At 43.9% G+C, this 16669-nt stretch overlaps 1 protein-coding gene across 1 annotated transcript in view; it reads left to right on the forward strand.

Moving 5' to 3' along the window:
• MAMLD1 (mastermind like domain containing 1) overlaps positions 1-16669 on the forward strand; it is an 83457-nt gene that overhangs the window by 42819 nt on the left and 23969 nt on the right. Inside the window, exon 2 of the mRNA XM_082322890.1 lies at positions 5779-7503. Within this exon, the coding sequence (XP_082179016.1) occupies positions 5779-7503 (1725 nt within the window). The remainder of the gene's footprint in view (positions 1-5778; positions 7504-16669) is intronic.

The raw sequence follows: 16669 nt of genomic DNA on the forward strand, positions 1-16669 counted from the left end.
GCTTGTTGAAGCCACAGAGACTGAAGTCTTGATCGCTGAATACTGCAAACACTTTGCCTCTGGCAAATACATACTTCCAGTTTTGGCAGTGTCTAGTGTTTGAAAGAGACAGAGAGTGATAGATTCTCTGGTCAGCTCAGTTGGGCAAACCTTAGACTCAGGTTTTATACTTTGCAGAGGGAAAAAACAGTTTGCAATATACCTTGAAAAAATACTGGAGTATTTTTGACTTCTACTCGTCTTGGGCTGCTGCATTGCTCAGCCCTTCCACGAAAAATTGAACATGCTCTCTCTGTCAAAATAATTCAGATATGCCAGATCTTAGCAGCCTGTTGGTGACCCGGATTCCCTAGGTTTCTGAGGTGCCTGTGTCTTGCTCTAAAAGGCTTTGTGCAAAGCTGCCACAACACTAGCAAATCCCAGTATCTGTGGTGAGACCGAAATCTTCCCCACCTGCCCGGTCTCGTTTTACCATCATTTCTCTCTTTTCTTCAATCGAACAAACAGAAAAGCCAACACTTGGGATTTCCCAAGAGGGTCTTGAGAATCCCAGTGAAAGAAGGTTATCTGACTCCCATTCTGGATATCCCGGTCACGGATCCATAGATTTCATGCTATTAAATCAAGAGAGTCTCCAGCAGTGATGGTGCATGCTGGAGACAGGGGGAGGCAGACTACCCATCGAAGGACTCTGCCGGCGCAGACTCTACAGACATCGGTTCAAAATGGCAGCGTCCCATCGGGCTCGGTTCTCACTTGAAGAAGCTGCGTAGGTGTGGGAATCGCTGCTGTAGGTTGGATCTCTCAATGGCAGTGAGTGGGGTGGGGTGGTTGCAGATCAATAATCAGCACCCTGCGGTTGCTGTAAATCAAGGCCTGAATCTCTGACAGGCTGCAGAAGCCAGGAAGAGGCACAGAAATATCTCGCCTAACGTTTTTTCTCTCTCTCATTTCTGCATTACATTGACCTAAATAGGAATCTCTGGTTAGGTTTGGCTGCTTTCTGGCGGAAGGGGGATCGTTGCAAGGCTGGAGAAACGAGGCTCTCCCGAGCGGGCCGCGGTGGCTCTTTCCTCCCAGATACCACGCAGGCGAAGGAGCAAGTGACGGGTGGAGAATTAAGAGGGGCTGGCAGCAGGGCCATGGGGCAGCCTGGCTCACGTGGAGAGCTGGAGTGGCAACTGAGGACAGCTGATGTATTAAAGAAAGGAGGAAGGCTGAGTGGCAGCGGGGCAGGGAGCCAGTCCAGAAATGCCCGTTCAGTTGGTTATTAACATCCAATGGAACCACCACAGTGTATATTTATTAACAATTTGATCTCTCTGCTTCAGTTTTTGCCACTTCCAGTCTTTCTTTCTCCTGTCGTTGAGAAATAGTAACTTACGCAAGGCCAGCACCACCTCCTGAGTTTGGAAGGTGCCTGACGCCAAAAGTCACCCGAGCGGGTAACTTCAGAGAGCTCAGTCTAGGAGAGGGTGAAGCCAAGGACTAGTTTTGCTTGCCGAGTCTGCCTTTTCTTCCTTGCACAAGAGAAGCCTGCTCCGCACTCTGCCCACACGTAGGGAATCGGTTCTGCACGAAGAGGTAGCGTGTGACAAATGAGATGTTTGTAACCACAGCTGTATAGCTTACTTGGACGGAGCAGGGTAAACAGTTATTATTTATTCGTGTAATACCACCATTGCGAGCTAGCAGCGCTACTCGTTTGTAACTTGGCTCTTTCCCGGAAAGACAGCCTGTTGGTTTCGAGAGGGTAGTAGTGCTGGGATCATGGCACTCTCGCTTCTAAAAGCAAACCTGAGATAGTGGAGACCTCATAGTCAGATATTCCCCAAATGAGAGGGCCTGCCTTTGTTTCCCAGGTATTCCCAAACAGAAGTTAGCCTGTGCACGCTAATGCCTTTTAATGAATTTTGACAAGGTTGCAAGAGCCCATTTGTTGCTCGTCTGCTTTGTCCTTGCTTGCACGTATGAATGAAGCTGTGCCATACTTAGCCATATACAACCTTCAGTCAGCCGAAGTGTGTGTGTGTTTATATTCTAAAATATTTCTGTTCACTTGTCAGGTATTCAATTTGAAACAGAGCTGCCCAATATACTAATCAGCAGAGAAGGGGGAAGAACATATTTTGGTGCTCTTCTTATTTCTGTTGATTTTGTCAAATAGCGCAAGCCCTCTTAAAGAAGGGGAGAAAGAGTCGGAATAAATCAGCTCCTTCCTGGGGAATCCAGGGCCAGACAAAGGAAATGGGCAGTAAAAATGGTTTTAGCAAGGGAAGAATCTAGAAAAGGGTAGATAGGTTTTAAAGACATGGTCCTGAGACATCTGAGAGTACTGGATGAATGATCTGCAACAAGCAGCTTCTTGAATGAGTTAGGTCAGGAGCTCCTGGTCCTAAGAGTCATGGTGCCTGGGCGATGATCTCCTGCCATCGTTGTTCTTGGCATGTCAGAGCCAGCCAGCGTCCCCATAATATGAAACCGCATTACTGTCCCCTGCGCTGGTCAGGGCTGCCAGAGTGGCACGTTCATGGAGAGCAGTCACTGGGAGCTGGGGAGAAAATGCTGGCTCCTCACAGACAGCACCAGCACAGCCGTGCTGCACGGGAGGACCAACCACCCGTGTTTCAGTGGGGAATACTGAAGCAAACCTCTCCCCTAGCCCGTTCAGCCCAAGAAGGGATTTCTGTCTGTAGTTGATACTTCATACTTAAGTGCCTGGTGAAATACTGTCATCTATTTTTTTCATTTGTGATGTACTTGAAGCAGGGGGCTGATGATACCTAGACCTCCCTTCCAACCAAAATTATTCTGTGATTTGTTTCGTTGCTTAAAGGATGGTATCTTTCCCTCTCAAATTTGGGGCTGTAGTCAAATCTATCTTAAGCACAATCAATGCTGCTAAACTGTGTGGAGTTATACCTGCCTGCACTGGGGGAAATTGGTCTTCTGGATTTTATGGTCCTTGTGCAAATATTCACCTGGGAAATAGGAGTCTTGCTTTTCAAGACAACACAACACCCAGCTAATTTCACTGCCTCTCTTACAGCCAGGCTTCTCACGAGGGCTAAGCAACAGCATCCTATTTAAAAATCTTGTCCCCGTTTTGGAATGCCCATGCCCTCTGAAAGCTACGGCCTTATTTTATCTGTTTATATCTAGTAACAGTCTTGGGGAAATGGAGTTTTGTTTTCCCATCAGATTTACTCCCCAGTGCAACAGTTAAAAAACTATTTTTCAAAGTGTTTAGAAAGCCCAAATTTTTCCCCAGTAACTCAGAGCATAGGAATGTCCTATGGCAAAAGAAGCACTGGCAAGGACATGCATGCCAGCATGTCAGCTGGCCAGGGATGGGAGATCCCCCACCACTTCCTGCCCGAAGGTTCCCAGGGTGCAACTTGGGAACACACTGTGTTTGTTTTGGATGTGTGAAGCCCCTGTAAAGGTTCTCTATACATGTCTGGGTTTAAATATATGTAGTTATGCTCTACCAACATGTTTCAGCCTACACAGGGCAACATCTGTTGAAACATGCAACTCTGGCTTAGTTTTAGCAAAGAAAATGAAGGAAAACAATTTCATCCATCATTAGACCAACACTTGGGAGAAGATTTAGGCCCTGTTCCATTTCCTAAAGCTAAGCAAATTTTGGCCTCATCAGCCCAGAGGAATAATCAAATCGCTGATGCTTCAGCTGTCTCTGGCTGTGATGCAAAGGCGGTCTCTTGCAGAGCAACGACTCAAACCACGCGCAGCACTGCTGACCGAAGAGGGCTGTCAGGTAACCAGTGAATGGTGCACTGAAAGCAGCTCTCCCCGTTCAGCATCGCTTCTCACTTGCCAGTGGTTTTTGAGTGCAACCCGCGTTAAAGCGATGCAACTGGAGGTCACAGGAGAGAAGCACTGATTGCTCTAGTAAGGGACAACTCTTAGAGGGTAGGGGGAAAATATCCATGTAAAAAGGTCTCTTTGCCACGATGCCATTCAAAACTGCTGTGTCTGTTGATGGAGGGCAGGTGAACTCCTCCTAAAACCTGATCAGCAGCTCTCCGTAGTACGCAGACCTGCTTTTCCATCTGCCGTGATGATCATGTACAATTAACTTGTATCCTCTCGCTCTCTTCCAAATGTCTGTGTAAGATGGATACTAGCATGGCAATGTCTGATACTAATCCTAAACTGCATCTATAGCCTAAGCAACTGTAGGCAGAAATCTGCAGTCTTCTCTCTGCCCACCAATTTAGAAATAAGTGATGAGAGAGCACTCGTGTGAGTCCAGCCGAGTGAGCCACCGGGCAGCTCTCCCATGTTCCCAGGTAAACAGTGCACGTTTGTGGTCGATTGCCTGAACATAGGCTGAATTTAGGGGTGGACATTGGCCGTTTGCAGTGACTTTCACGTGCGCGTTGCAGAAGCAGCCGCAGAAGGTGTGCCCACCTCGTGCCCTGCAGCCTCCGCACATCCTACGGTGATCGTCCCGTAACGCTGTCCTCTGAGAGCACCAAAGGTGCTGCCCGTTGTGTAGTGAGTGACTTTCAGGCAAAACTGTGATGTGCTTAATAATGAGCATAAAATTTAGAAGTTAGTCATACCCACCACAGCCCTAGAGTGGATCTGGTTACAGCGGGGTTAGGTGGTGGGGCTTTTTTGGTGATATGAGCTGTTATTAGATGTGAATATTTTTCATGGTACTAGATGACTGGCAGCACTTGCAATTGTAGGCCAGGGCTGGGAAAGGCTTTACTGTGAGCCAGCTTAGAGGAACAGTGACTTTCTATGGTTTTCCCATTGCTGATTAGATACTTTGCTAAATGCTGCCTCCCTCTATTGATAAACAAGGACATAATGCTTATTTCCCTTAACTTGAAGCAGCAATGTTAATGTCTGATTAATCCTATGACATACAGGTCATGCTTGTTAAAATTGAAAGCCACAGATGATTACATTTGGAAGAGGTTGCCATATCACACTGAATTAGTATTAGAGGAGTTGTTTTCCGTTTCACTTTCTTTATATGTATAAGGCAGGTTTTTTCCCTAAGATTTGTGGATTTACAACTCTACCATTTCTTGTAGATCAAGATATTTATATAATTGTATTTTGAAAACACTTCCATTTTTATGAATGAGTTGCAATCCTTCAAAAGAACAAAGCCCATACTGCCTTAGAATTATTTACTGGTTTCTGAAATCTAAAACATCTGTGATTAGGAAGCTTGAAAGTCTGTTTAGATAGATAGTTGAGAATTTGTTTTGGTTTGGTTTGTTTAGAAAGTATGCCAGTTATTTCAGATGTTCTGCCTATAAAGAATGTAAAACAATTTCGTTGTCTCAGGTCTGAATTTAATCTGAGTCACTGGCAGAAGGTCACTAAATTCAGTCCAGGGTTTCATTCAGATCTGTCATTGTTTAGACCTAAAAAATGTTACCATAAAAATGTTGGCATGTTTGTTATTCAGGGAGTGTAATGTCTTAATTGAAATGGTACCAGAAACTATTTTAAAAACTTCTATTACAGTTCACATGACATTATTTTATAGCTTTAACATCTGTTTTAAGGCCAACATGTGAGATTTAGCCTTTGTCTGACTAGAACTCTCTTGATTTCAGTGAAGTTGCACCCACTTAAATCCTGATTGAATTTGTCTCACATGATTGGTTTTTCAATTGTATGATTTAATTTTCTTAATGTCCAACCCAGTGTTACAGTATGGAGCTTCAGAGCATGTTAGAATAAGGTCAATAACGGATCCTTTCTTCTTCCTTTTTTTTTTCGCAGTTACAGGGATCCATTAAAAGAAAACTGGAAGATGATAGCTCTCCTGCCTCCAGTGGCGTGCCTGATGTCATTTTCCCAAATGACAGTAAAAGACTTTGTCTTGATGACGTAAACCTTGCCATGGGCCAAGGTGCCAATCCCAATGTGGCGTGTCCAGAAATGCAAAGCTCTCCGTTCTCCGCCAGTCACAGCGCTTCTTCCCTGGGAGTCGCCAGTCATTCAGTGCTCCTCGAAAACAATCACATGAATGGCGGTGGCATTGGTTCCCCGTTTTCAGTGCCACCCAACACGGAAATAAATCAGAAGGGGTCAATAGGAGGGCAAAACAATAACATTGTCCACTATGATGAGAAAGGAAACAGCTTGCAGTCTGTGGACCAAGAGCTGCAAGATCTATTGGAAGAGCTGACGAAAATGCCTGATCCTTCTCCCAATGACCTGGATCTGGAGAAGATTTTGTGCAGCAAGGCTGAAGAGCCACTTGGGCTGAGTCATTCTCAACCGAGCATAAGTACCACTCCAAAGTCCTCCCCACAGAATTCCCACTTGGAGAACCATGTTGCGAACAAAGATTTTTCTCCGGGCTGCAATCCAACCAGTGGAGGATCTCCTCAGATGAGACCATCATCTGCTGGAGCTAACTTCCAAGTTCCTCCCTCAAACAAACCTGCTGCATCGCCCATCTCTACAGCAGCTCAGAGCAAGAACCAGCCACCACCTATGCTTCCCGTACCCCTACCCAACATACCTGGCTCCAACTGGCATGCTCAGCAGCTAAAGCAGCTGGCAGCTAGCAAGCAGGTGTCTACTACTAAGCAACAAGTACAGGCTCCTAGCTGGCCAACTATGTCTCCTCCTGGTCTCTCTCCGCCTTACAGGGCAGGATCATCCCCACACCATCAACCTTTCAGTCCTCAAAACGTTATGGTGTCTGGCATGCCTGCTAATAATTTACCAGGAAACAACATTCAGAGTCCTCAAAACACTCTGCTTTCAAGCATGACTTCCAGCAGCACCCCATCCAATGGCCCCTCTCCTCCTTATGGGTCTGAGAAGCTCTCCAGTCCGGCTCTGAACCAGCAGCCCTTCAGCCCGCAGAGCTCCATGCTGCCCACCCTGGCAGCAGCCAGCTTACCAGCGAACAACATTAAAAGTCCACAGAACAACTTGGTTGCCAGCATGGCCTCCACAAATACTGGACCTTCTCCACCGTACAGGCCAGAAAAGCTGTCAAGCCCAGCTCTGCATCAGCAGCCCTTCAGTCCTCAAGGTACATTAATGTCTAACATCACTCCCACCAGCAACCCCACAAGTATGCAGAGCTCGCTTTTTAAATCAATGGCTACAAACCAGTCTAAAAATATGAACATAATTATGCAACAGCCATCCAGTAGCTTACAGCCAGGTCTGGTGAATGAGAGCCCTGTTAGCCAAGACCAGTTTTCTTTCAGTAACACCAAACCACTGTCTCACTTTGCCTCAGAGTCAGCTCCTCAAAAGATGTCACCTCTGACAGCAGGACAAGGGCAGCAGCAGTCTCTCATTCACTATCTCCAGCAGCAGCAGCAGCAGCAGCAGCAGCAGCAGCAGCAGTCTCCAGCCCCGCAGCAGTCCCAGCAGCCTAACAACAGCCAGTTTCTCCAGCAGCAGTTTCGACAGCTGATGCAGCCACATCGGATGCAGAGACACATGCAGCCTGCCACGTTGCCGTCTCAAAGCAGACAGGTGAGAACGTCTCTTCTGTCTTATAGGGCTTATGTGAAAATATTGAGCCATTTATTTTCTTATTTTTACTTTCCTTTGTGTTTCAAATGCGACGTCGCTTAAACAACTGGGGCGTGCACAGTGTATATAAGGACAAGGCAGTAACAACATCCTGGTGTTATCAGAAGTAACTTTACTTATTTCTTCAATTGAAATGTACTGTAGTTCCACCATGCGTTGTCTCTTCTAGCCCAGTGGAGGACTTTATGCTATTAGGCAAAACACATTTCATACCACTAAAATGAATTATTTTTATGTGTGTAGGTGGTATTCTTATTTAGCATATATTGTAAGTTGTAGAGATGTTCCCATAACATGTTGCCCATCATCTTTTTAGTGGGAATATATTTTTCTTTTCTTAGTGCCCTTCAACAAATTCATCCTTGTGTTATGCTTCTGAGGCTAGAAAAGATCAGGTGGGGTGAGAAGTGAAGTTAAAATGTGACTCCTTCATGGACAGCAGGTCAAACAGTACAAAGAGGCAGACTTGAAATACCTGTTACCAGCATTTGCCAGAAGCAATGCCCTGCTTTGGGTGAGGGCCATTCCCCACCCTTTGTTGATCTGCGATACCAACCCAGCTGGTAAGTGCAGAAATGCAGCTGGCAGGAGTGAGACACAGCCCTGATTTCCCTCCAGCACCCTTCTTCCTGAGACTCAAGGAGCGGTGTGAAGCACTATCCACTGCCACCCCAGATCAGAGAGATTGACTGTGAACGGGGACTTCAGAGCAAGGAAGGGCTTGGGGACTCAGTCCGAGAGCAGCCTGGGTGTGAGGAATTAACAGCTATCTTTATGTTAGGAAGAATAGTAGCAAACAGATTGAACCTCACCACCAAAGCCAAGTACCTTGCTAGGCTGAACCAACACTTTGGAAGCAGAACCCCTCAAGCTGCTTAGCTGTGCACACAGGTGCTCCACCACCTCCTCGTGAAGGACTGAAACGCTTCTCACCCAGCAAACCAGAGGCTGCTCTCTGAAGCTCTGCTAGGTTCCGCTCTGAGCGTGGTGCTCGGCTGGGGAACCCGCTCCAGAGCCCGGGTTTCTTCGCTCTTCTTCCCTGCTAAGTGACTGGTTCTTATAGAGGTGGATCTTTTCTTCGGTGTAGGTAACGTGGTGTAACCTTGTCCTATGATAGCGATGAGAAATAAGGGGATAGTAACTAAATGTCAGCTTCTTAGTGGTAAATCAATGAGGTGCATTTCCACTGTGTCACTTTAGGATCAACTCACTCCTTTCCAAGTCATGCACGCTCAGTACTCCCTTGCCTCGATAACAGCTTAAAACGGACAGCTGGGAAGGCTGGTGACTTGCTGAATTTGCTTATCCAAATATGTAACATGTAACGACGTGGCACATATAGTTCACTGTAAAGGCTTATCAATATAAGGCCCCTAATCCAACAATGGCCTGAAGCAATTATGTTGCTTTAAGCACGTGAGGACCCTCTTTGTGTTCAGTGGGACCCAAATTAAACACAAAGTAGAGGGTCTTGCTGGCTTGGGATCTAGGAGTATGGATGGACATATGATTGAAAGTGAGTAAGTTGCTGCAGCTTCATGAATTACTGCCCATCAGATGTTTAACTCCAGAGGCAGTGTGGGTGAAGAATACATTCACGGTGTTTTACTGCATCTGGGATGATGGCTGGTAAGTTGTTAACTGCAGTAACATGATCACTTTTGATCGTATGGCCATAACCTTTGAGCATATATTTTTTTTCTGGCTCCCCCGCTGGGTGTGTGGAATTGCCACGTCCCTGTTGGATTCCTGAGGTTTCCTGTGCTCTACTTTTCCCTGCTTTGCATTTTTGTCTTACACCTCGGAACCCCCTACGTCAATGATTAGGCAAAAAAAAAAAGAGAAAAACTCTGCAGTGAGTCTCTTTAATTGGCCAAAATAGCCCCTCTTCCAGCAACTTTCCTAGTGCTCTGCCTGTGCTGCATTTTTAGCTGATTCCCACCGTCAGAGAGAGTGATTATAATTTGGTGGCTATCAGTAAAGATCAAGGACAGTTAAGACAATGATTACAGGTGATGAGCATTTTACATTTTCAGACTAGCTAGGTAAGCTTGTGGTGCCTCCCTCATTTTACAAGTAAGACTTATTACAATAATTATACACCAGATGACAGTGCTTCAGTTTTACAGTCTGTTGAGCTGCTGAAGAAAGATGGTGGATGTTCAGGAGTGGAACATTCTGTTATGTTTTGATAACTTTACTGTAAATCTCATGAAAGAAAATGGATCCTGAGTGCTGAATTAAAAGAAGAATGACATGGAAAAAATATTCTAGGTAGGAAGCCTTAAAATTCTGGGATACTTGCTACGTTTCTTTGAATCTAGCGTGTAGATCTGTTACTTGTCTGCGATAGATTTCTTATTTACATTGAGACATTGATACTGAAATGTTGGACCCGACCTGCTGTGTACCAGTTTTACTGCACTATAGCGAAGTAGCTCCAGTGGCTGTGGTTTTGATTTCCAGCAGTGTGCCCGGAGCTGAATTTGAGCTTTGCAGAATCTCGGTGCCAATTCTCTCCTGAGGCAGGTGATGAATAGGACTTTTCAAGCATAGGGCAGTTGTCTCATTAAAAGGCAAAATGTTAAGGATTCAGGAGACAGGGGAGACAACTTCTGCATCTTCAAAAATTAGTAGCCTTCTGGTGGAAAATTGCCTTTTTTAGCCTCATTCACAGAAATTTGCTCAAGGAAAAATAACAGTATTCCCTGGAATGTTGTTCAGTGTTTAGAAGTCATCCCCTTACTCTGTGTGTGTGTTTGTAAATGTGACTAAAATTTATAAAAAGAAGGCATAGTACTGTCTCCTTTTGAGCAAGAGGTGCAGCTTTGTACAGAGGAAGAATGTGGATGGTGGCCAGTTGGAGGGAGAACAATAAACCATGAAATTTGATCCTTGTAGCAGGCAGAGGAACATGGGGAAGAGAGCAGCGGCTGGGACCGAGACCCAGAGTGAGCTTTTTGCTGTTGTTTTAATGCGTATTAAAGCAAAGACTCCACATTCCAAAAGCTGGGTTACTAGTGGCGCCTCACAGCTCTACTATTTTTGTACTTAATATCTCTTAAGTGTAATCAGTCTGCATCCCAGATCCTGTATTGCCTGGACAACTGGTAAATCTGATAAGGGCTAATTTTTCCCATCTGAAGCACTATGTCTTTATTGTCAAGCATTGACGGATATTGATTGAGGCACTGACAGTTCGCATTGTGTGATACTGCAAAGCCTGGTGGTGCTAACATTGCTCTTGTGGATATGTGCAGGTTTTCATTTTACTCCTGTAGGACTGATACTTGCTGAGTGAAATTATACTCAAAGGTCTGGGCTCGTAAATCCACAATATAAAGATGGTAGTAAATGCCAGAGAGTCAAAGATAGCCTCCAAAACTATCACACACTGTTTTCTGGGCTTAAGCTTAGCTACTTGACTTTACTGCCTGTTTCTGGGTACGTGAAAAGCTGCATTTGCCCAGGCAGGTTGAATAGTTGGGCATCTCCCTGATTTTCATGTCTAAATACAGTTTGTACTTGCAGATCTCCTATTCTGGCATGTCAGATATATTGGGCCCAATTCTGCCTTCAGCAATGCTGATACAACATCACCGCCTCCAGAAGAGCTCTTCTTTTACTCCCGCCAATATGAGACCAGACGCACGTCTCGCGAAGGGAAAGGAGGGTTCCCCTGCGGGCAGGAAAACCAGCCGGCGATCTTTGCAGTTTAAGGCAGGCTGGAGTAAAAGAAACCCTTTGGGTGGCCATTACTTTTCCAAGCCCAAGTTTGTCTGAGCTAAAATTTGAGAGTCTCGGTGGGGAGCGCAGCGTTGCCCACTGCTCTGCGTGTAAAATGTTGAAAACCAAAACACAACTTAAAAGGTTGTTTTGTTGGGGGGAGGTAGCTAATAAATAGCCATGGTTTGCGTGGGACACACTGCGCATTTCTGAGCTCCTCGTGCGCTGTAGGAACCGAACGTGCTATTCTTAGAGCTCTCCGCATTCCTGCTGACGTCCAGCTAGTTGTATACTGGATTGTCAGTGAAGGGTGTATTTGTTTCAGCTCCATTGCCAAAAATGATGGTAGAGGAAAAATTATACGAGAAGAGACAGAGAAATAATATTATTTGCAGTAAAAATGGCTATATTTTACTACATGTGGACTGCATATGAGATAGTGAAGAACATGCTGAAGACTAAAAAAACCTTTGAAAAGGACTTGACAGTGTTTCTTTAACTGTGGTAAAAGCAGCAATACAGTATCTGAGTTGGCAGAGTAAATTATAGGTTGCAGAGAAACACCAAAACCCCTGAGCTAGATTAAATATACTAGGGAGAAAAAAATTAAACAAAAAATCTTGTTTCTGAGCGTGAGTTCTCTAAATACAGAAACAAAACTGAAGAAGAAATGCACTGTTCTAAAGAGCAAACTGACCCAGAGCTTAGATGTCAAAGGTTAAATAAATATAATGGAATACAAAATACAGCTTTTATTAATATAAACAGAAATGTTAATACCACGGACTGATTCCTGGGTGTCCTATGTTATGTGAAGTTATTTCTGCCCGTGAAAAGTCAGCGCACCGTGACTGTTAGATGAGGCTGTTCTGATGCAGCAGCACTTGTTTATAAGCTCTGATGCAGACTGATGAAGAGTTTGGAAAAGCAGAAAACGCAGCCCACAGCATCTGAGTACATACAGTCCTCTTGTAAGTACAGGGAAAAATCATGTTTTATTTGGGATTTCCAGGATGTCACAAAGACTCTTCCTAACACATAAAACAACTACAGTTTCATGTATTATTAATAAGACCAAAAGTACTGGCCAGATTTCATGTGCAGTTTCGCACCCCCCCCCTTTTTCTTTAAGTGTCAAACTTATCTTTAAAGCCACTTTGAATGAAGTTCTGCTGGTATTTCCCCGTCTTCTTCTTCTTCTTCTTCTTCTTCTTCTTCTTCTTTTCTTTTCTTTTCTTTTCTTTTCTTTTCTTTTCTTTTCTTTTCTTTTCTTTTCTTTTCTTTTCTTTTCTTTTCTTTTCCTTTCTTTTCTTTTCCTTTCTTTTCTTTTCTTTTCTTTTCTTTTCTTTTCTTTTCTTTTCTTTTCTTTTCTTTTCTTTTCTTTTCTTTTCTTTTCTTTTCTTTTCTTTTCTTTTCTTTTCTTTTCTTTTCTTTTCTTTTCTTTTCTCCTTTTCTTTTTTTCTTCTGGAAAAATTTTTTAAAATATTACTTTTTTTTTCTTTTACTAATGCTGTGAAGAAGAAAAACAGATTTGATTTCAAAGGGCAATGGTAGCACAATTCTGAAGCAAAGCCTTTGAGGGAGTGGAGAGCTTTTGAAGGCAAAGCAACAAGCCCTTCAGCTAATTAAGTGCCTCTGAATAGGCGAATAAAGGAAGCTGGTGATGAATCTGGATTACAGAGAGCAATAAGGCTGAGCCTGGAGTTTGACCTCTCCACAGATGTAAAAACATCTTCTTGAATGGTCATTTCTGAATTTATATTTATCCGTGCGCTTGCAACTGAGTTGATATTTTTTTTTCAAACTTGGAGATTCTCCCCTCCCTTCTTTCAAGAGAGTCTGAAAGGAGCTTGACTGAAACTATCGGACTGCCATCTTCTCCCTTCCCCTCCCTCCCCTGCGAATAAATAATGCAAGATAAGTTTTAGAAAGTAAGGAGTAAACTTGTGGAAAGAAATTGGGTGTTTGGCCTCAACATGCCAACAGTAATACGTTTTCAGCAGTGCAGGAATCAAGTTAAAAAACTTAGTTCACATCTGATCTTCTTAGCCCATTGCTCTTTTGCAGTGTTTGTTAAATCGCGTGTGTTGTCGTCTTCTGTTAGATTACAGGTATTTCAAAGGATTTCCCTGTTGTAGTGGAGCCCTTGTAGCCACGTTTTAACCTTCTCAGTTCTTTGGCTTGTATTTTCAGATGTTTACAGGCATTGATATTTCTAGCAGCTCTGCCTAATGCACTCGGTGTTCCTTGCAGTTCAGCTATCTTTTGTGCTGAAAGCACTTTTGGACACCACCTAGCACATCATTAGCGCAAGCAATCTGAAGAGGAGAAGCTTGTAACTAGACCAAAGCCCTCTGAACACCATGTAGGGAGCATCCTCACCCCCCACCACCATCACCCGCCTTTTGGATCTGAAATTAATGTGGACACTACATCAAAGCTGCAGCACTTTTCCTCAATCCAGCCAGGTCTTTCCCTTAGTTATGACCTGTTTAATAAAATGGGAGACGTTCTGCCAGCAATTTAGCGCTTAGGACGCAGACAACTCTATGGGAATCTGATGCTGGACAAATTAAAATCCACTTGGAAAGAAAAAAGAGACTCGGGAGGTACTATAAACACCAGCGAGGGGTGCTGGGAGGTGATCAGGAAAGTCTTTCTCTTCGTTACCTGCAGGACGCTGAGGCGATGTGTGTGTGGGCTGACCTGGTGTTGTCCGGGTTTTCGGTGGAGAAAGACAAGAGGAAGTAGTACTTACATACCATGAACATGTAGATGGAAATGTGACTTATCCCAGAGAAATTTAGGACAAGGTGCTGGATTTCAGCCTGCCAGGCTGCTTTTAATGAGTTTGCCGGTGCCCGGGCCACAGGCGGTATGGCAGTGCTGTCTCCCCCCGCTCCACCCCGGCAGGGCCGGACAGCCGGGGGTGAGCCGAGGAGAGTGTGCCATCGCACAGAGGTTCTGCATTAACTCTAAAAAAAACCCCTTGCTTTTGTGGTTTTGAGCTTTAAGCAACAGACAGTTGTTTCCTTCTGCTCTGCAGTGGGGGTGGGAGCGAACCTCTTCTCTCAAAGGTATAGGGAAAGTGGTGGTATCATGCTAAAAAGAGTCTGATGCGTTTGATGTGAAACCATATTCTGACACGCATTTGTACCAAAACCACTCTGATCCTGCCAGCCGAGTTGGGCAGTTTCTCTCGAGTTTTGTAGGCAGCTTGGTAGCAGTATTCACAAGTTTTCCTGGGCTAAACGTCAGCTGAATCAGGCCCCAACTGCAGATTTTCTTGCTTTCTTTTTTTTCAAGTAACCCATTTTGCTTTCTTTATTACCAAAAAAAAAAAAAAAAAAAAAAAAAAGGCCAGATGCAGAAATCTTTACTTTATAAGCAGTTGAGCAAAAGGTTTCGAACATCTATTTTTTCTCAACTGTGCCCTTAGATGTAATGAACTTATAAATATCTTAGGAATCTAGGGAAAGACCCAGGGACCTTCTCGCTGTTTGCCTTCATAATGAATGCCGTAACTTCCTTCTGTGTATCATTCTTAAGAATAACAACGTGAAGAGTGGTTAGTGATGGGTAAGACACACAGCTTGCATCCTCGCTTACGAGTCAGTGCACCCATAATTCTTATATTGAAAAGGTGTGTCCATGGCACGGCGTGCTGATGAATAGCAACGAGGAAATGGTTTCCATGACCCTATTGTACACCCAACTCATTTCGTCTGTGCTGTAAATTCCCATTAATATCAGAACAGCTTAATTCCATTTTTTCCCCACATTTGTGGAAGATAGGTTTGTTCGTTGTCTGTATTTTCTGTATCTTTCTTAGTAAATGGCAGTTTGGGAAGCTTATTTTGAGCTAAAAGCAGCCTGGCTTTCAGAAAATGTGCTCACTTCCCTAAACCCCTGCCCTTCTTACTACCTCAAATTTAATGCCTAAATTAATGATTAATTTTAATACTTTTTGCAGTGATACTGTGAGAGCATGGTTTGTACCCTTGATTTTTGGGGTGGTTTCTACTAGTATTGTCTTGTAGTAGTCTAAAATTACATCTGTATTCCACAAGGCAGAAATACTTCCAGAACCAAAGTCTAATTTAACAATTAGACTAAAAAGCAAACAAACACAGCAGAGAGTCCCTCGGATGGTGTTAAATCATGTGCCTGGCGCCGGCCGGCGGTGCGGCAGGGTGGGGTGACTGGAGCAGCCTACTTCGTCCTCCGGCTCTGCTCCTCTGTCATTTCTGCCTCGCTGCAGTAAACACTGCACACCAAATAAAAGTACAAACATGTTTTGTTTCAGATGCAATACCTAGAAATAACTTTCCTGGTAAAATGAACTCAGTCTCTTTTTTTCTTTTTCTCTGGGCATTTTGGAGAAATTTCAGTGTGTGGGTGGGGGAAAACAAAGCCGCGGCTGTAAACAGGAACTGATATTGTCTCCGTGTCTGAATGGGGAGAGAAACTGAACTGGCCTCGGTGGTTCTCTCGTACATCTGCGAGTCTGGAAACACTGGGATGATTCACAGTTTGCTGATTAATACAGGAGCAAGCAAAATGGTGTGAATTAACGGCCATTACAGAGCCGCGCTGGATGGCAAATATCCCCCCAGAACAAATGATGTTTCACGAAGATCGCTTAGAGGAAGAGGTAATGGGTCTTAAATACAAATTAGAAGCAGTCCCATCAAAGCTGTTAACATTAAGGTTTGAAAGCCAAACACTATTATGAGCTGTCTTCAAAAACTGTACATTTAGGAAGCGTATCAGTCTGCTGTGTTGGCTGTGTAATATTTCTGTCTCGAGCACTTTGGACTATTTCAAGCAGACAGCACTAATAATTGATAGAAATCCACAATCAGAGTGTAGCAGTTCTTCTTCGGGCTTTGGAGGCTAATCACTCTATTACATGTACGTTTTAAAGTTAAAATTTTTACAGCATATTTATAAGAAAATCTTACCATTATCAGTATGTAATTCTTAAAAGCGCTACTGTTAACAAAAAGTAATCCTTCATTACAATTTAACCCTTTGCATATGGGAATGTTCAAAGAAGAAGATAGGAAATACATTACTTTAGCATAAATAATATTCTCTATATAACCAGCAGAATTATTTAAGGTTTCTCACTGAAGTAATGAAAAAGCGACACCTTAGCTCAGCATCAGGCAGATGGAGGTGTGAATGCAGGTTATGGACAAGCTGTGCCGAGCTGTTTTTCCCCATTACAGAATTGATGAGACCCACAAGGAGGGTAAACCCTGTAATGTAGACAAAATAGTATGATATCCTGGTCCAAGACATTACATTAACAGCTTGATCTTGTAAAGATTCAAACACATCCCCCCCTAAATTTACGCAGTGGGAGGTCATCCCA

Source organism: Platalea leucorodia (genome assembly GCF_965183815.1).
Source record: "Platalea leucorodia genome assembly, chromosome: 10".
In the NCBI taxonomy this organism is placed as follows: domain Eukaryota; kingdom Metazoa; phylum Chordata; class Aves; order Pelecaniformes; family Threskiornithidae; genus Platalea; species Platalea leucorodia.